The sequence below is a fragment of the Orcinus orca genome, chromosome 1 (assembly GCF_937001465.1).
Source record: "Orcinus orca chromosome 1, mOrcOrc1.1, whole genome shotgun sequence".
Lineage (NCBI taxonomy): Eukaryota > Metazoa > Chordata > Mammalia > Artiodactyla > Delphinidae > Orcinus > Orcinus orca.
In genome coordinates, this window is record NC_064559.1 from 108,838,882 (window position 1) to 108,857,255 (window position 18,374).

At 37.2% G+C, this 18,374-nt stretch overlaps 1 protein-coding gene across 5 annotated transcripts in view; it reads left to right on the forward strand.

Annotated features, from left to right (window-relative positions):
- The window catches only part of GDAP2 (ganglioside induced differentiation associated protein 2), a 70,834-nt gene that overhangs the window by 40,289 nt on the left and 12,171 nt on the right, over positions 1-18,374 (forward strand). For all 5 annotated transcript variants that reach the window (XR_004485662.2, XM_033436617.2, XM_004263250.3 and 2 more), the window contains exons 7-12: positions 584-743; positions 2,718-2,874; positions 10,611-10,687; positions 11,447-11,523; positions 14,344-14,483; positions 14,785-14,839. Coding sequence is in view for 4 of the 5 variants with exons in the window: in XM_033436617.2 (XP_033292508.1) it covers positions 584-743; positions 2,718-2,874; positions 10,611-10,687; positions 11,447-11,523; positions 14,344-14,483; positions 14,785-14,839 (666 nt within the window). In the remaining variant the exon portion in view is untranslated. The remainder of the gene's footprint in view (positions 1-583; positions 744-2,717; positions 2,875-10,610; positions 10,688-11,446; positions 11,524-14,343; positions 14,484-14,784; positions 14,840-18,374) is intronic.

Genomic DNA, 18,374 nt, shown 5'->3' on the forward strand with positions numbered 1-18,374 from the left:
AAGTATCTATAATGTATCATGGATTTAGGAATGAGTCCAATGGACCAACCCATATGGAAATTATAAGATAGAATGAGTTTTATTCTCTTTTTTTAAGTGAGATATATCTTTATTCTTTGAGAAATCTCTAAGAAAGAATGGAAGTCATGAAATAGCAATCCTTCACAAAGAGTTAGAACTGTTAAAAAAAAAATCTCAAAAACTAAACGTGGGTCCAGTGGACCCTGATGGCACACTGAGGATTAGGGAAGTGGTGTCTGAGCTGAATCTTGAAAGACAAATATCACTAGTGAGGTGAAGGAGGGGCTGGGGACAGGGGTCACAGAACTTTTCATTCCGGGTTCAGTGACCTGGAACTGCCAGGATGGGAATCATGCTCAACTTGAGTGACTAACAAACCCTGATCCTTAACACAAGAACTGATTGAGGGTCCCAGGCAGCGTACAGTCTGAGCTTAGAAGTGGTGTGGCCTTTCTCCGTGATGAAGGCTGTCTTCACGGTGTAAGGAACAACACTAAGCACTGCTGGTGCCTGCTTCGTTACTTCGTTAGTTTTCACACAATGTTTGGCTTTTCTCACACAGGCTACTTACCGAAAGCTGCTACCTCTGTACTTCCCAAGGTCATTAAAGGAGGAGAGTTGCTCATTGCCATACCTACCTGCAGATATTGGAAACGCAGAAGGGGAGCCTGTGGTACCCGAACGGCAGATAAGAATAAGTGAAAAACCTGGTGCCCCGGAGGGTGAGTTCTCCTTTTCTTACTTTCCCTCTTAAGGAAGCAAAGGCTCTGGTAAACATCAGCCACCGAAGAAGTAGGAAGTTCAGCCTGACCCTTGGGAGGCTATTAGTGGGACACTAAGATCAAGACCAACTTAGGCGTTTTTAGAGTCTTATTCTTGTTGAGGTTTACTCTTTAAATGTAAAAAATATATATATGTATTATATTTATATATTTATATATATATATATATATATAATGTCAAGTCTGTGTTAGGCAGTAGAGATTCAGAGGTGGATATGACAACATTTTTACCCTCACGAAGTTTATAGTTTCATGCAGGACACTGTTGAGGAAGCAGTCAAGTATATTATCATCTAAAATTTTCAACTGTGTCCTCTGAAAGCCATACCTAACATTAAATACTGAAACAAGAATGCTGTTTTGTTTTGTTTCTTTAGGTTACATACCCCTGTAGATTGAAGTGATAGTAGAGCAGGGTAGGATGGGAGCTCCTCTGAAGCTGTTCTGTATGACAGCTTGTACTGATCTTCTTGGATACGTGTTATTGGAGACATGCCTCACAAGCTTCATGGCTGGAACTTGATCTCAAAATTCAGCAGTTTAAGAATTACTGTGAGATTCCTGCTGTGAACACTTTTAAATGAGCATCAAGTTAAAATCTATAGAAGGCTACTCATCTCTTTTTTATCACCAGTATTTTTATCAGAAAATGTCTGTGAACCAAGCTTTCCTGGAGGGGTACTCATGTACTTTTAGGGAGCCACCAATAGAGTACAGCCTTGAAATGTGCCCAGCATCATTTGGAAATCCTCATAATTGTGACTACCACAATAGAATATAATTTTTCTTAAATGCGTAAAATGTGTTTTATATGACAAGGGGTAATAAAAAGCAAAATCGGGCAGTCATTAGCCAAAAGGTTCCCTTCTGTCCCCCATCCTCAAAGACTGCTTGATTTGCATCCATATCTCAGAAAATATTGTTACCTCATAGGCTCTAGTGTTCATAACTATTTTCAGTTAGAATATAGAATCTGTTAAAATAGATGTAAAATCAGCCTTACCTGAGGGATTGAGAGAAGATTCATTTATGGGTATTTTTTTTAATAAAGGCACACTCAGCCCTTGCCTGTCACAGTTTGAGGAGCAGTGGTGTAGATGTGAGGAGGTCCCAGGTGAACGGCCTCAGGTGGTGGCATTGCCTTGGGAAGCTCCCCTGCCATGGTCCAAGGATTTTGTTTGTTTGCTTTTCTTTCTTTAAAAAAGAATTTTTTTAAAACAGATCTAGTGAGGCAGTGGGGAACACATTAAGAGATGATCCATTCCCAAGGGACTGGCTGCTAGCCAAACGTAAAATGATCATATGGATAAATCAGAAAGGTAACATTAATTTGTAGTGAGAACTGTAACTCTTATGTACCAGAATGATTATGTAGGCATGACCAGTGTAGAAAATCAGACCGCTAGTCAAAACATATCTTAGTGAATGCGGATCACACCCTGAAATCCTGGTCCATCCATCTTCCTTCAGGGGTTCCCTGAAGATTATGTACCAGCCAGTCAAGTGCTCCCTTCTTAAACAATTCTGGATAAATGACCCCAAACATTTTTTCTTTCTATTTCTCTTTGGTTAGGTGTTGTGCTACAGTTCATCTTTAAACCCGCATACAGTATAATTGCTTCTATCTTTTTGTTTATTATTACGTTCTACTCTTTTCTTCCTAAGGTTACACCTAGGTCCCCTTGATTTGATTTCATGTGTTCCTAAAACTTCCATCCCACATGGACAGGTGGTTTCTTTCATTATTTCAGTTCTTCAAATGCCTGAATCTGATTTCAGTTTCATTCTCAAAAAATAACCTTAACCCTGTTTTTTTGAGTTTCTGTGCACTCATCCCTGTAGCAGCATTCACAATCTGTTTGTAGCATTTGCTGTCAAGTTTTGCCATCTCTATTGATAGTATTTTTGTTGCAGACAACCAAGAAGAGGAGGATGAAGGCTTGGGAGTTGATCTCTCTTTCATTGGCTCTCATGCTTTTGCTCGAATGGAAGGAGATATTGATAAGCAAAGAAGACTGATCCTTCAAGGACAGTTATCAGAGGCAGCCCTGCAGAAGCAGCATCAAAGAAAGTAAGGCAAACCCCTTTGGACTGACAGACACATAAGGACATGAGAAACAAGAAAGGGCCTACCTCTGCTAAATGATCTACACGTAACATGGTCTCATTTATTCTTCATGACAATCCACTAAGAAAGATATGTCCCCACTTTGTAGATGCAGAAATTCAAAGTTAATATCAGTGGACACTGTTAGTATGTGATGAAGTCAGTGTTCAGATGCATCTCTGATTTCAGAGCTCCTACTCTTTCTACTGCGATTGTAGTGTCTTTGGGTGAGATGATATTCTAAAAGCAGAAAATAGGGGAAGGGAAAAACCAAGTCACAAAGTTTTTACTTAACATTACTATATTTATAATTAAAGCATAATCTATGGTTGTATTAACGTTAAAAGAGCTTTATTTCCCCCTGATTTATCCCAGGGACCTTATAAAGCCAGTCCATTTCTTTCAGGTGTTTTCTAAAGCAATTCTGAATAACTCCTTTTTGAAACATAAAGAAAAGCAGCTTTTGTACTTCTGGGTAAGCTTGTCCAAGGATTAACAAACAGTCCTTGGAAAGCTAGCTGCTTTTCAAAAAATGTTAAAGGAAAGGAAAAATCGTACACCATAATTGATTAATATTCACTATCTTATAGGGTTAGTTGAGGGGATAACATCTCATAGGGTTGTTGTGAGTGTTAAATAAGATAATGTAATGAGCTTAGCACAGTACCTGGTACTTAGCAAGCTCTTAAAATTGGTCACTGCTCTTCTCTTCAATGCTGAGCAAATTATGGTCTGTTTTACCTTTGAGCTTTGGTACTTGCCATCCCTTTTGACTGGAATACTCTCGTTCTTCAATTCCTGCTCATTCTCCAGGTTTCAGCTCAGAAGTGATTGCCTCTAGAAACTTATCTCCCTGGAGATAAGTTGGAATAGACAGAATAGAAGTCTGGAATCAATGCCTCCTCTGTATGCTTTTTTTTTTCCTTTCTTTTTACATCCTATACTTAACCAAAGGATAGCCTAGCACTTATTACACAATACTGTAATGACGTGTGGTTGTTGTTAGTCTCCATGTATAAAGTGGGAGTCAGACTAGACGATCTCCGGAGTCCCTTATAGAATTAGAATTTTGTTTTTCCTGAGTTCCTGGTCTTCATTTTATTCTCCCTTTTTTTAAAAAAATTAATTTATTTATTAATTTTTGGCTGCATTGGGTCTTTGTTGCTGCACACGGGCGTTTCTCTAGTTGCAGCAAGCGGGGGCTACTCTTCGTTGCAATGCACAGGCTTCTCATTGCAGTGGTTTCATCTTGCTGCAGAGCACAGGCTCTAGGCATGTAGGCTTCAGTAGTTGTGTCACACGGGCTCAGTAGTTGTGGCTCACGGGCTCTAGAACGCAGGCTCAGTAGTTGTGGTGCACGGGCTTAGTTGCCCGGTGGCACGTGGGAATCTTCCCAGACCAGGGCTCGAACCCATGTCCCCTGCGTTGGCAGGTGGGTTTTTAACCACTGCACCACCAGGGAAGTCCAGATCTCCTTTTATTTTCATGAACAAAAGCTAATTAGTCACTAGGGGGCACCAACGAACAGCTTTTCTAAAAGCAAGCACAATCGAACGACAGTTTCAGTGGTTTCTAAACTTGGCCATGTGTACGAATCATCTGGCAAACATTTTTCTTTAAATACAGTGACTGGGCTTTCCCTCACATGACTGGGATTTGGCCTCTATGTATATTTTAAAACTTTTTCACATCATGATTCATGTACAACTAGATTTGGGTACCTGTTTTTTGGACTAGGGCAGTGGTTCTCAAACTGTTTGGTCTCAGGTCCCCTTTGCATGCTTAAAAATTATTGAGGACCCCAAAGAGCTTTTGTTTTTACCTGGCTTATACCCACTAATATTTATCATATGATAAATTATTTGTTAATTCATTTAAAAATAACCCATTATGTTTTTATGAAAAATAACTATTTTTTAAGTTAGTGAGAAATGCAGTGTTTTACGTTTTTGCAGATATTTTAATGTTTGACTTAATAGAAGACAGCTGGATTCTCATATCAGCATTCAAACTGTTGCAATACTTTGTTTTGGGTGAAGTATATGAAGAAAATTTGACCTCATTAAAATACGTAGTTGGAAAAAGGTGTATTTTAATAGCCTTTTCAAATAGTTGGGGATATTCTTTGATAGTACACCATAACTCAATAAATGGTAGTTTCATAATATTGTAATATGGAATCTCAAACCATATTTATGAATTTTTGTATTGTTATATTAAAATGTGTTGTTTTATCCTGCACTTTGAGTAGATTTTATAACAGGAATTTAGAGCATGAATTTACAACATGATGTGTTGGTCTTTTGGAAAATACTGACTCACGTAATTATTCAGTTGTTCCAAATATTGACACATTACATTACACAATATCAAAAACTTATATTTGATAATATCACCACTGATCTCATCAGAAAAGTCCTTAAGTATTAGAAACTGTTAGCTTCTGGTGGTGGATACAAATTTTCTAACATTATATCTGTATTTTAAAGCTTGAATTTTATCAGTGGTAACAAATACTGTTGGTTTTTTTTCTTGAAATGGCAGGGTCACTTTATTCATTTTTGACAAAACATCTGCCAAATACTCATGTTAAATAACCACAGTTTGTCTGCCAGTCATTAGTTGAAGACAAATGGTGTTCCATGAAATAAAGCAACTGGTTCAGCTTGCAAGTCAAACAACTAGATCTTTTCTTCAGGACAGCCTCATGCTTTGGTCTGCAGAAATGCTTTGTGTGTTCTTCCCATTTTGTGACACATTAATATTAAAAAGATGTATTTCCAAGGGTTAATGAATAAAATTAATAATTTTTTCTTCCTCATCAAAGACATTCTTAAATGAAACTGACTTTTTTTTTCCTGTGAGTATTTTGGCAATTAAGAACACAACGACTACTAGTACAATCTGGTGCTTCCACCTGAATTCATGCTAAAGCAGCAGTAGTTTTATCCAACAGTTGCTTTTGCACCATCAGTGCAGATGTCAACACAGTGAAAAAACAAATGTTTTGGTGTTATTATGAAAATAGTTTTGACCTTGTAAAACCCCTTGAAAAAGTATTGGGACTATGCACCACACTTTGAGAACCACTGGTCTGTGGTCTCTCAGCAGTACATTATAGTTGAAAGGAGTTTTGGTAATTATCTGATACAGTTTTCTGAAATGTAGTGTAAAGTGTATAAGCATTAGAATTACCAGGGGTGCTTGCTAAAAATTCATAGGCCCCACACCAAACTTCCTGAATCAGAACCTCTGTGGGAAGGCCTCAGGAATCATCCTTCTAAGGTTTCTTAGATGATTTCTTAGATGATTTTGTACCTGATCTGGTCTGATCCCTCTAATTTACAGAAGGGTGAATTGATCACCAAGAGTGATTTGACCAGAGTTACAGCTAATTGAAGATGAGCCTTCAAGATGGCTACTGCAGCTCATCTCCCTTCTCTACTACCATCTCCAGGCACCTACACAGACCAGCTTCAGAGAAGCTGGGAAAGGACCAGACACATTTTGTTTTCATATACAGAGAACTGCTTTGTTACCACCTTTCTCAAATCAGTTACCCTATTCTCTCCTCTCTCTTTTCCCTCTCTCTGTCTCTGTCTCTGTCTCTGTCTGTCTGTCTGTCTGTCTGTCTCTCTCTCTCTCTCTCTCTCTCACACACACACACACACACACCTTTTTAATTTTTGCATGAGTGATACAGATAAAGTGGCATTTGTTTTTGTCTGGACTGGATATTTGCCTGTCTGTATTGCTCTCTTTAATGAGATTTGTTTCACTTAATAATGACTAGTTCAAACCAGTTTAAAATGAATCTGTATTTACTGAGTCCATGCTTTCTGGAAAGGGGTCATCAGCAAAGGGGTAGGTTCTAGGAAGGAATATGAATACAGCATGTAAAGCATTGTCCTTCTTTTTGGTAGAAGGCCATGATCTTGAGATTCAAGTTAGTCACATAGTTCACAGTTTCCAGTCAGTTCAGGAAACATTGGATATTTACTCTGTACAAGATAATATTCTAGAACTGAAATATACAGATAAAGTAGTCTCTCTAGTCTAGAAATTCATGAGTGAGCCACACTACCCTCACATGTCATGGTGTGTTCTGTGTGGCGCTGAGGTTGTTGTGCACATCCAATTAACACATAGCTACAGGCTTGGGGAAGAGCACAGCCTATGGTTCCCAGAGCTTGAACCAAGAAACAAAGGCGTGGTACCCCTGCCACTCACTTCCCTTGAGTGATAAGTTACATCTGAATCAAAAGATTTTCAGATTTCCTATTCATGTGCCCCATGTCTGTGATAATTAAAGGTGAGGTCTTGTCAGCAGCTCAGAAGTGTGACCCAGGAAACCTAGACCCTTTCAGGGAGCCCATGAGGGCAAAACTCTTTATAATCTTACTAAGACTTATTTGCTCTTTTCATTCTCATTCTTGTAGTGTTCAATAGAGTTTTCCAGAGAGTGCTTAATGTGTGATATTGCAGTAGGTTAAATGCAGAAGCAGATGTAAGAATCTAGCATAAATTAAAGAGATTTGCAAAAATGTAAGAGTGTAACTCTTCTCCCTAAATATAGCTTATTTAAAAATAGAAAATTATTTGTGTTCACGTAATAGGTTTTTATTATTTTTGAATTAATAAATATTTTTTATAAATCTCTCTTTTTATTTCTAAAATGGTAAATATTGGTAGGTGTAACTGACATAAATATGAAAGGGTCCTGAGACTCAAAAGTTTGAGAATTGATGACTAATCGTTTAGGAATTTACTATATAACTGGGCTGTAGGTCATCTGTTTACATACTCAGCCATGGCTACATGTTTAAGACTGTAGTTTTAAATTTTTATTTCTCTTACTCTTTCTAAATCAGGATTTTATTTACACAGGTTGAGTTTGGTTTCTGTTATGTTTGTTGATCAAGTTGAACAAATGATAAATTTTTTTAAATCTCTTAGGAAGTAAGTAGATCTTTAGTTAGAATTATTTTTTTGAAAGCCTTCAATTCTTCCTTCAGTAACAAAACCAACGGTCACATGGATCGGCTGTAGGGTTAGATCATTCCTTTCATAGCATTGCCTTGTCTCTGTGTAATAATTCGCTTGAACATCTAAAATAATTAGACATGTTGTCTAGGTCTTGATTAATATTTCCAGGTCTTCCATCCAGTTGTGACACAGTTTGGGCATATCACTCTTAAAATTATTTCACAAGAACTTTCTTCTTTTTCATTAGTGTTCCTTGGTTGGCTTAAGGTCCAGTTGCCTATAACTCTATGTCATTTCTCACAGTAAAAACTTTATCTCATTCATTATTAAATATTTATTGAGCGCTTACTAAAGTGCCAAGCTAGAAACATAATAAAGTGTCACGCAAGGCACCTACAGCCCCAGGCCTCATTGAGCCTAGGGTCTTGCAAAGGAGAGAAATGTTAAACTAATTATTGTATGAAAAATGTATTTAAATTACAGGGTGCAATAAGAGCGTATAACAAGGATTTTAACTAAGTCCAGTGTGGGATAGTTGCATCAAGTCAGGAAAAGCTTCTGTTAATTAATTCTATTTTGTACATCTGAGTTCCAGTTTAAAAATTTTTTTTTCTTCACAGTTCGTTGAATACATAGTTACTGAGTGTCAGGAACTACCCTAGAAATTTGCTAGAAATATAGAGACAACTAAGACATAGTCCCTATCTTGAGGTCCAACAGAGTAGAAGCAAATACTGCAGTGAGTGGGTAAAGCCTTGTGCTGATCTTTGTGATATAAAGAAGGGAGAAGTTAGTTCTATAACAGGCCTGGACCTTGCCTCCACTTCTGCTCACTCCACCCCCAGCCCCCACTCCTACCCATGCCAGTCCCCACCTTAGCGTACATACTTGATTGATACAGTATTCAGATGTCTGCTGTATTGCTTATCTCACTGGGTCTTATTACAATGTTAGTTGTCTTTGTAATATGTCTATCTCATATATTCAACCTCAAACTCTGAAGCCAAGGGCCTTTTATTGTTCTTCTCAGGCCTCCAAAATACCTTGAATAATACTCATGTTTATTATTTTATTCAACAAAGATTTGAGTCCTTGCTATGATGCAGGCATTGCATTTATGCAATAAATCTTTGAAAATGAGCTAATGAATACACAGAGAGTATAGAAAATAACAGGTATTTACTGAATTCCTGTTACATGTTCTGTGCCATGACCTGTGGTGCTCATAAGACTTTTAAGACATATTATTCTGTTTAGTCTTGATGTGTGGAGATGGCTTAATCATAAAACAATTAGAAAGCAGGACAATAGGGGAGTTAGTGTAAATAACCTCGGATATAGCTCTGTATGAAAATATGGAATAGTACATATGAATAGGGAGAACTGCAATAAACACAGATCCTTTCTTGACTTGCAAATTATATCTTAAACTAAAATTAAAAGTTATTGTCTTTGAATTCAGTTTGCACAGGTGGGCACGTTTCTAAATTTAAAAACATAGACTATAGAACTATGCAATACTAAGTATTGTTTTCACAAACAATAACAATTTCTGTGAAACTAGCAGGCATATCACTTGTTGATTACAATCCGTATGTAATAGACTTCCTATTAAATATCCTTAGTTGTGTGATTGTACTTCATAGCTGAAAGGTATCCTACATAAACACCGTTTTGCAAATGAGGAAACTGAGGTCCGTAGGGGTGAAACTACTTTACTGAGATTGCATAGAAAGTGATAGCGTGAGGACCCAAGTATCCTCTCTTCTGGTTTAGTTTAGTTTGTTTGTTTGTTTTCATGTTGTGGGATGTTGCCATATGTGACCTAGATGCTTCAAAGTTGCTTTTCATGCATTTAGGTACCTTGAAAGCTTTTTTCACAATTAAGTAAGTGGCACTTTGAATTTTAAGAAAGTAAGTATGAAATAGTAGAAAAAGTACTGACCTTTCCAGCAAACTGGAGACTTGAGTGCAACTTCAAATTCAACTCTACCATTAACTGGTAACTCTAAGATTAATTTGACCTTTTTCAGATCGCTTCCACTCTTTGAGATCTTTACGTTTCTTCCAGTTTCAGTATCCTCTTAGCCAAAGCCAAACTGCCATCTTTATGATCTGGTATGTAGAGTATCAGCACAGCTACTTTGATTAGCCAGTCATTAAATAAGCCTGGACTTCCCAGAAAAAATTACCTACTTTCTTTGTGGTCCAACATAACATGTACAACACTTACCTGGTTTTCTTCTGAAAAGTAAACTTCTTGAGGGTCTGACCACGTCTGTTCACTAGAGTATTCTCAATACCTCTTGTGTAGTAAGCACTCAATAAGTCTTTGTTGAATTAGTGAACATCTGTTGTGGAGAACTGCTATTGCTTTAGGCCTTCTTTGCTTTTTTTTTTTTAGTAGGGGAAGATAATAGTATTTAAAAACAATGTTAGAATACTTGGTATCTTAGCCAATTGTATGAGTAGTCTTCATTTGCTCGTAAAGGATTTTTAAAAATCATCTAGTGTGAATACCTTCCTTTCTAAGTAACTCATTTTTTTTTTTTAATCAATAACAGAGTAGAGATTCTGCATGGTGTAACAGCCTCTTTAACTCCTTTCTCATTATAATAAAACATTATTCTTTAAGAACACAGACAGATAAAAACAGGTCTCATTTATAAATTTACAACTGTTTATTACAATAATTATATCCTTTATTTCTCTAGTTATAATCGCTGGTTGTGTCAAGCAAGATCTGAGGATCTATCTGATATTGCTTCTCTAAAAGCCTTATACCAAACAGGTGAGCTTAAGGATATGGTAACTTATTCTTTTACTGATTAAGAACCTTACTTAGCATGTTATTAGAGACTTCACTTTTCTCTGATTTTGTCCATTTTATCTCTGAATAGATTTTTTTTGTACAATGGAAGATAGTTTTGCTCATCATCAAGATCTTCAAAATAGCATCTCAACCTATAAGATTTTCAGCTAGTAATTCTACATTGGCCAACTTCATTTCTTCTCAGTGTCCTTTTTCCTATCTTTTAATTTTTTTTCTACTTTTAAAAGTACCATAATCCTGCTGTACAAAATTCAAACCTTACATAAATAAATAACGGAGACAGTAAAAGTTATCAGATTCGCCCTTTATATTTCTTTTCCAGGCAGTACTCATTAATTTTCAGATTTGAGTTCCATTTAGTTTTTCCTGGATCACTGATGTTATTAAAAGTTGTAGTATGCTTAAACAAAAAGCTATTTATAAAAAAATCTTTACCCTCAACCTTACCTTTGGCTGTCCCTGATTTAAAACCTGTAAGAGGGCTTATCTTAAAAGTAAGGGCAGTCATCAAAACTTCATGAAGCTGGAAAAAAAAAGAAAAGAAAGGCAATGTTTTCCACATACTAAAAGAAATCTGAAGATGAAATCTGAAAAACTTATGTTCCTGGTTTTCAGTCTTTTACATTTGTGTAGAATATTTTTATAAGGTCAGAGCCCAGGACAGATAATATTCTTGGAATAAAGTTTCTGGGTGCTGATTACATTTCCTGTTTGTAGGTGTTGATAACTGTGGTCGCACAGTAATGGTGGTAGTTGGAAGAAACATTCCTGTAACATTAATAGATATGGACAAGGTAAGCCATTAAAAAGCTTTGTTTTATAAATAATGTTGATTTAAAAAATAAGTAGGACATGAATTTGGAATCAGGGCTTAGAATATGAGACAGAATTGTGTATCTGTGATAGAGTAGCAGCCCTGATTCTGCAAGTTGGCACATAGCATTTCAGTAAGGGGTTTGGTTTTGCGCTCTGGGAGCAACGGAAATACTGAATTGCCATACTGTGATCTCCAAAAATGCAGCTGCTTTGTTTTGGATATGATGTAACTGGCAAGTTTTTGGTTGGACTCATTCTGTATTATAACTGTACTAATAATCAAATTCTGCTTTTCTTGAAACAAGAAACATTAACTCTTTTATCTCTCTGAAGAGAAGAAGTAGTTAACCCAAGATGTCATAATTTCATAATCCCTTCTTTTGGAGGTAAAGGACAGAAATAGATGATTCATCATAGCAGAAGAAATGATATTACTGGTAAACAAAGTGTTCAACCTGATTAGTAGTAAAAAAAAAAAAAAGTGAATTAAAATGAGATCTCTTTTTTCACCTTCAAAACTAGCCATTACTTTTACTTTTTTTGTTTGTTTTTTTGATAGATAAGAAGTGATTTATTAGAATAGGACACTTGTGAGGCTTACAGGCGGGTGGGCGAGAAGGTGCTGCACTCCGAGACCTTAGCGGGCTACAGTTTTATAATCAAAGGAAAAGTGGTGAGGGGGAGAAGACCACCTTCTTCCTCATTCTGAGTAGACATCATGCTTCTGTTGTCATTTCCTCCTCCGTGTCAGGCGGGGGAGTTTTCTTGTCCCTTCATGGTCCAGCTGGGACTGTCATCAAAATTAGCCATTACTTTTAAATAATAATCATTGTTACCAAAGATGAATTGAAACTGTCAAAGTGGTCACGCCCACTGACCCGTTAATCCCATTTCTGAGAATTTGTACTAAGGAAATAATCCTAGGTTTGAAAGTAGCTATAGGCCCAGAAATTGCCCAAATTGGAATACTTGGGCAAGGGACAACTGAATCCATGGGATAAATATGTAGATCTTCCTAGAACAATTGTAATAGACACAGACTGCAAAGGAGGAGAATCACTTTAATAAATAATTCTTAACCATAGTAAAAAAAAAAAAAAATGTACTCAAAAGTGTAAAAATTAAATACAATTTTAAGATAAAACACAGTTGTGCAAAAGGGGATAATTTTATCTGGCTAAGCCCTTAAACTCCTGGTCACTGGTGTTTGGGTAAAAAAAACTGTGGAAGCCCTGGATTGGGCATGTTATTCACAGGCTCATTTGTGGCCCAAAATTATAACTTAAATTCCTAACAGGTAATTATTATGCATCCACAAATGGAATGTTTTGTGACCCTGAAAAATTATGGTTATAGAGGCAAGTACTATAGAGAAATGTTTATGGTATAATATCAGTAGGAGAAGAAACAACAGCTTGTATGTACATTGAACCTTTTTGTGGGGGAGGGGGGCATGGTGCGAGTTTATGCATATCAGTATCTCAAAATGGATTTCATAGTTTTAGGGAGAATTTGTTTTCTACATTTTTCTGTCATATGGCTGTACTTCTTTATGATGAAAAAGATTCAAGTTAAAGATGGGGAATTTGAAGCTGAAAATGGGTATCTTGATTGCCTTGCCTTGAGGTGGTGAGTGGATAGAAAGAGGACCAGAAGCAGTCTGGCAAGAGCAGAAATAATAATAAAAATACACACATACACACAGGGGAAAAAACAACTGATAATCAGTATGTCATTCATTCTCAGCATTAATAATGTGATTGATACCAATAAAAGCGTAAACCCCTGCCTTTGATTCTGGTGTGTACTTACATGGTGTTCTGGATGTTCATGGTGTATCATTTCGTATATATTGTGAAGTCCAAACCAGGTAGCAACTGGAAAGGTACTGTGTTTCCTTAGTGCCCTCCTCTGTCTGCTCTGGTAGCAGTTGGACCCATGCTAACTAATCCATGTTAGTCCATTCAAGTTAATGCCAAGGACTCCCCTGAGGAGGAATGGAGAAATAACCTGTTTGATAATAATCTTCAGTTGTTACCTCTTAGCTTCCTCTTTGTCATGGTTTATAGCTACACCACTGGGTCATGCTGGCCCTGCCCATATCGTGTCTCTGCTTTGTGTTTAATGTTTCTCTTAAATTTCATCCTTCTTGTAATGGCATATTCCTCTAACTGATCCAGGTCACATTAAGTTTGAGGCAGAGCAGGGAAGTGCTGCCCAGCCTAACTGCCGTCTGCTCACTAAACCTGTTCTCATTTTCCTCATTCAGTTCAACGTCAAAGATGCTAACAAAATTAGCCCTCAGAGTGAGCCATGTGAGGCATCACTTCTAATGTCTTTTTATAGTAATTCTTGGTTACGTGAGAGCCATTAGTCCGTTTCTCAGTGGAGACTGCGAAGACTTTCACTGAATGCAGGTAGAACCTTCAAGAATGATTAAAAGTCTAGAAATTCTCCCTCTAATGGTTTTGACACCGTTATTCCAGAGAGAGAAAACCTGGTAGTTGACTGAAGAGCTCTTTTGAGTATGTGAAGAGTTGTTTGAAAGGACGGAGACTGGTGATTCTCCTCCACCACTTAGAACAAGACAGAAAGGGACCATACTGTAGCATTATGTGCACTACTAAACACTGGCATGAGACACTTCCCCTGAAGATCTTTTTAAAGAGGTACTCATTAGTCTGAGATGTCTCTCTGCAGTGCCTGGGGAGCAGATTAATCTTCTGGGTTTTTTCTCTCTTGGCATCTGTGAAATAGACTACTGTACAAAATGATTGTTATCTTTATTTTTCTTCTAGGCTCTCTTATATTTTATCCATGTAATGGATCACATTGCTGTGAAGGAATACGTATTAGTATATTTTCACACACTGACCAGCGAATACAATCACTTGGACTCTGACTTCCTGAAGAAACTCTACGATGTTGTTGATGTCAAGTTAGTTATCTTCTCAAATTATGAAGGGGGAAAGCAGCCTTTTTCTTTCCGAGTATTAAGCAATAGCAAACATCGTTGTGTATTTTGTGAAAGGATAGTTCATGTAACTAAGATTTTTATTTTACTTAGATTGGATATTTTAATGATAGGCCCTCCTTACCTCCAGTTTATTTTGTATCAAAGTAAATTCATATGTAAACTTTTTCCTGCTTTTAAACACCTGGAAAAAGAGTTAATTGTTCATAATGGTGACTGGTTTTAGACATGGCTTATACTGACTCTCTTTTTGATTTTGAATCAGGTACAAGAGGAACTTGAAGGCTGTTTATTTTGTTCATCCAACATTTCGTTCAAAGGTACGATATTTTTCTTTTTAGCTAAATCTTGAATTTAAGTGCACTACATGCATATTAAGATATATTTCATCATCTTCTTGCTATCACCGTTGTGACTGCTAATTTCTTTGTTTACCCTTCCTTTTTAAGTGATCTTGAGTTGTGGTCCTATTTTGGTCCCAGGTAACTCCAGTATCTTTGTAGGCGACCTTTACAGGCCTTTAGTCCCTCAGTCCTTGCCTCTTCATGCTCTTTGTTAATCTGGGCTTTTTTCTGCCCTTGCTCCTGGCTAACTCCTATTTATCCTTCAGAGCTCAGGTCAACAATTACTTTCTGTAAAAAAACCTCTCTGATCAATCCTGCCACTAGTAGGTACTCCTGCATTGTACTTCCTTAAGATTTTCTAGTCTTCCTTCATTGTTGTTTTTAATTCTAATTACTAGTTTAATTTTCTACCTTATGTGTTAGCCTGCCAGATCTCTGAGAGTTATTATATAGCTATCTTGCTCATAATTACATCCCTAATATCTAATCCTGCATCTTGATTTCATCAAGATATCTAGTCCTTTGGTCCTTTTACTTTTTCTGAAAATATCTTCTTTTTTTTTTTTTAATCTTTATTTTTCTTCCCTATCTAGCCTAAAACTCATGTTCCATCACTTCAGCCACTCTTGTCAATAAATAACCTATGTCTAAAATAACCTATGACATCTTAGCCTTCCATCACACTTGCCCATCCAAACCTGATCTTGAGCTATTCCATCATTCTGCTTTCTTCACTCCCGTATCTGGGTTGCTGAGCAGTGGTGGAGAAATCACAGAGCCATGTGAATTTGGGCTTCTCAGCAGACTCACGGGGCATTCACTGCTAGTGGTCCTTTGATGCTTCACTGAACAGTGTCCCAGCATGGCTGTGTGCTCCCCTCAAGCTCTGTCCTACCAGCAGCTCCTCACTGCAACAGATGGCCCTGCCTCATTCTTAACTGAGAACATAGAAAACATCACTGAGGAGCTCCCTGTCTTCTCCCTCCCACCCCAGACTTACGTGCCATCTCTTCCTATCATCGCCACTGTTTATTCTGTCACAGAAGTGTGTTCCTTCTTAATGAAGGGCAGTCCCTCTACCTGTGCTCTGGATTCCATAGTGATAATAGCTAATGTTTACTAAGCACTTACTGTGTGCCAGTTCTTCCCATGAGTTATCTTGTTTAAGCCTTATATCTGTGAAGTAGATAGTAGTATTATTCCCATTGGATAGGAAAATGATGGATGCTTAGAGAGATTAAGTAACTTTTGCAAACTAAGCAACTGTAAAGTAGCAAAGGCTGGATTTGAATCTAGGCATTTGAATTCCAGAGCCTACACTCTTCTCTACACATATATTGAATATTTTCCCTGTCCTCGGGAACCTCTCTTCAGCAATTATCCTCTTTCTTATCTCCCATTTTTCTGGATCTAACTCATCAATTTTTAAACATTCTAAAGCCTCCACTTATCTCTCTTCCCCTTTACAACCAAAATTTTTTAGTGTAATCTGTGCCCTCTGCTCACCATCTCCATTTGTCATACACCTGAAATTACTCCAGTCTGGTTCAGATCCCACTATGGCAACTAAAGCTGGCACACTAAAAACACCAGTAATTTCTCTTTTCTCTATACGCTTAAGCACAGTTATCACTTCTCCCTTGAAACACGTTGTCTTGGCTTCTTTGAAACTTACCCTGCCTAGTTTTTCTTCTACTTCTAGCCACTCCTTCTCAGTCTCCTTTGCGGTTCCCTCTTTCTCTGCTCATCGTTTGAGTGTTAGTGTCCCCAAATCCTCTGACTTCTTTCATTCTGTACTTCTTTTTTTTCATTCTTGTGTTTTCAACAACCCTCCAAAATATATGCAATTCCCAAGTATATGTCTGGAGAGGCAGTAAAGTCTAATGTTTGTGAAAGCATGGGTTTGAGATTCAGGTAATGTAGGTTCTAATCCCAGCTCTACCAGTTACCAACTTGTTTTCTCAGGCAAGTTATGTAACCTCTGTGTGCTTTAATTTCATCTTCTGTAAAGTGGGGATAATAGTAGTACCTACCTTGTGTAGTTGTCAGAAGGATGAAATTAGTTAATACATGTAAAACGCTTAAAACATTATCTGGCATACAATAAACACTCAGTAAATGTTAGCCATCATCATCATTCCTGTGCTTAGACCTGCTTGTTGAACTTCTGATCAAATATGTTCACTTAGATGTTTTACAGGCCCCTGAAGTTCAACATTTTGAAAACAGAACTACTCATGTCGTCATCTCCCACTCCCTCCCAAACTGCTTTTTGTATTCCCTATCTTTGTAAATGAGACCACTGTCTACCCAGATGCCTAAGTCAGAAACAAGGGAGGCATCCTTGGGTACTTGCCTTACCTCATTCTCATCATATTGCATCACTTCTGTGTGCTTACTATTGTCCAATTCTATGCCTGTGTCTTTAGTCCCACTGCCTCTACTTTAGTTCATCCCAACATCATCTCTTACCTCAAAGGATGCAGCAACAACCTAATCAGTATTCACGTTGTCCTGCCTCCAGTATAGCACTGTTCCAGGTGCCTTCAGGCCTGCCTAGTGAAATATTCTTATAATATTAATATAAGAAGCCAAAAATATTTCCTATTTACTATAGGGGCTTTTGCAAAAGTTTGCCAACCCCTGGTCTAGGCAAAGAAAAAAATAAGAATCTGAATATATCAGTGTGGTTTGGAGAAAAGATGACTTCTTATTTGGGTGTAAAATCCCAGGATTTAGTGATTTATTAAATGAGTACGGGTGAGAGAAAGGACTGTGTCATCCATGACTCCCAGGTGTCATCAGATGTAGGGACCATGGATTGGGATGTAAATTTGAGAACATCATCAAGTAAATAGAGCTTTAACTCTTTAAAAGTGTTAATGAATAAAATCATAGACTTAGACAGCTAAAGAAAAAGCCCTGGGATCAGGGAAGGAGGTCAAGAAGAAATAATCAAAAAGCAGCAGGAGAACTGAGATTGACTAATGCTGTGGAAGCCAGTGGATGGGAAAAGCATCAGAGATGGTAGAAGTAGTTATTTTAAAGCACTATGGAGAAATTAAGTAAGATAAGTAGTGAAAAGTCCTTATTAAATTTCATAACTAAGATGAGTGAAGGCTTCAGTGAGAATGTTTTCCACTTTGGGATTTGTCACTGTTTACAAAATTGTTGTCTGTCATTGAAATACCATCTTTAAGTTTTGCATGAAGTATTTTAATAATTCTTTTAAAAATTGCAAATTTCTTTTTGGTCCCTCAGTGTTAGAACAGCACAGTAGAAAGTGCTATGCTTATGGGAACACTGCTTGGCAAGGCTTAAAAAAAAAAAGTAAAATGTGTGAACAGTCAATTAAATCACTTTGTCTTTCCTACTCTTCTTTCAGTTGAGTTCTGATTACATGGTCTTATCAGATAATATATTATTAACCTTCCTAACCTTTCTCCTTATTGGAAAAGTTAACTTTGTTATGCTCAGCAGGTGGCTAATTTTTTCTTTCTATAGCACATAA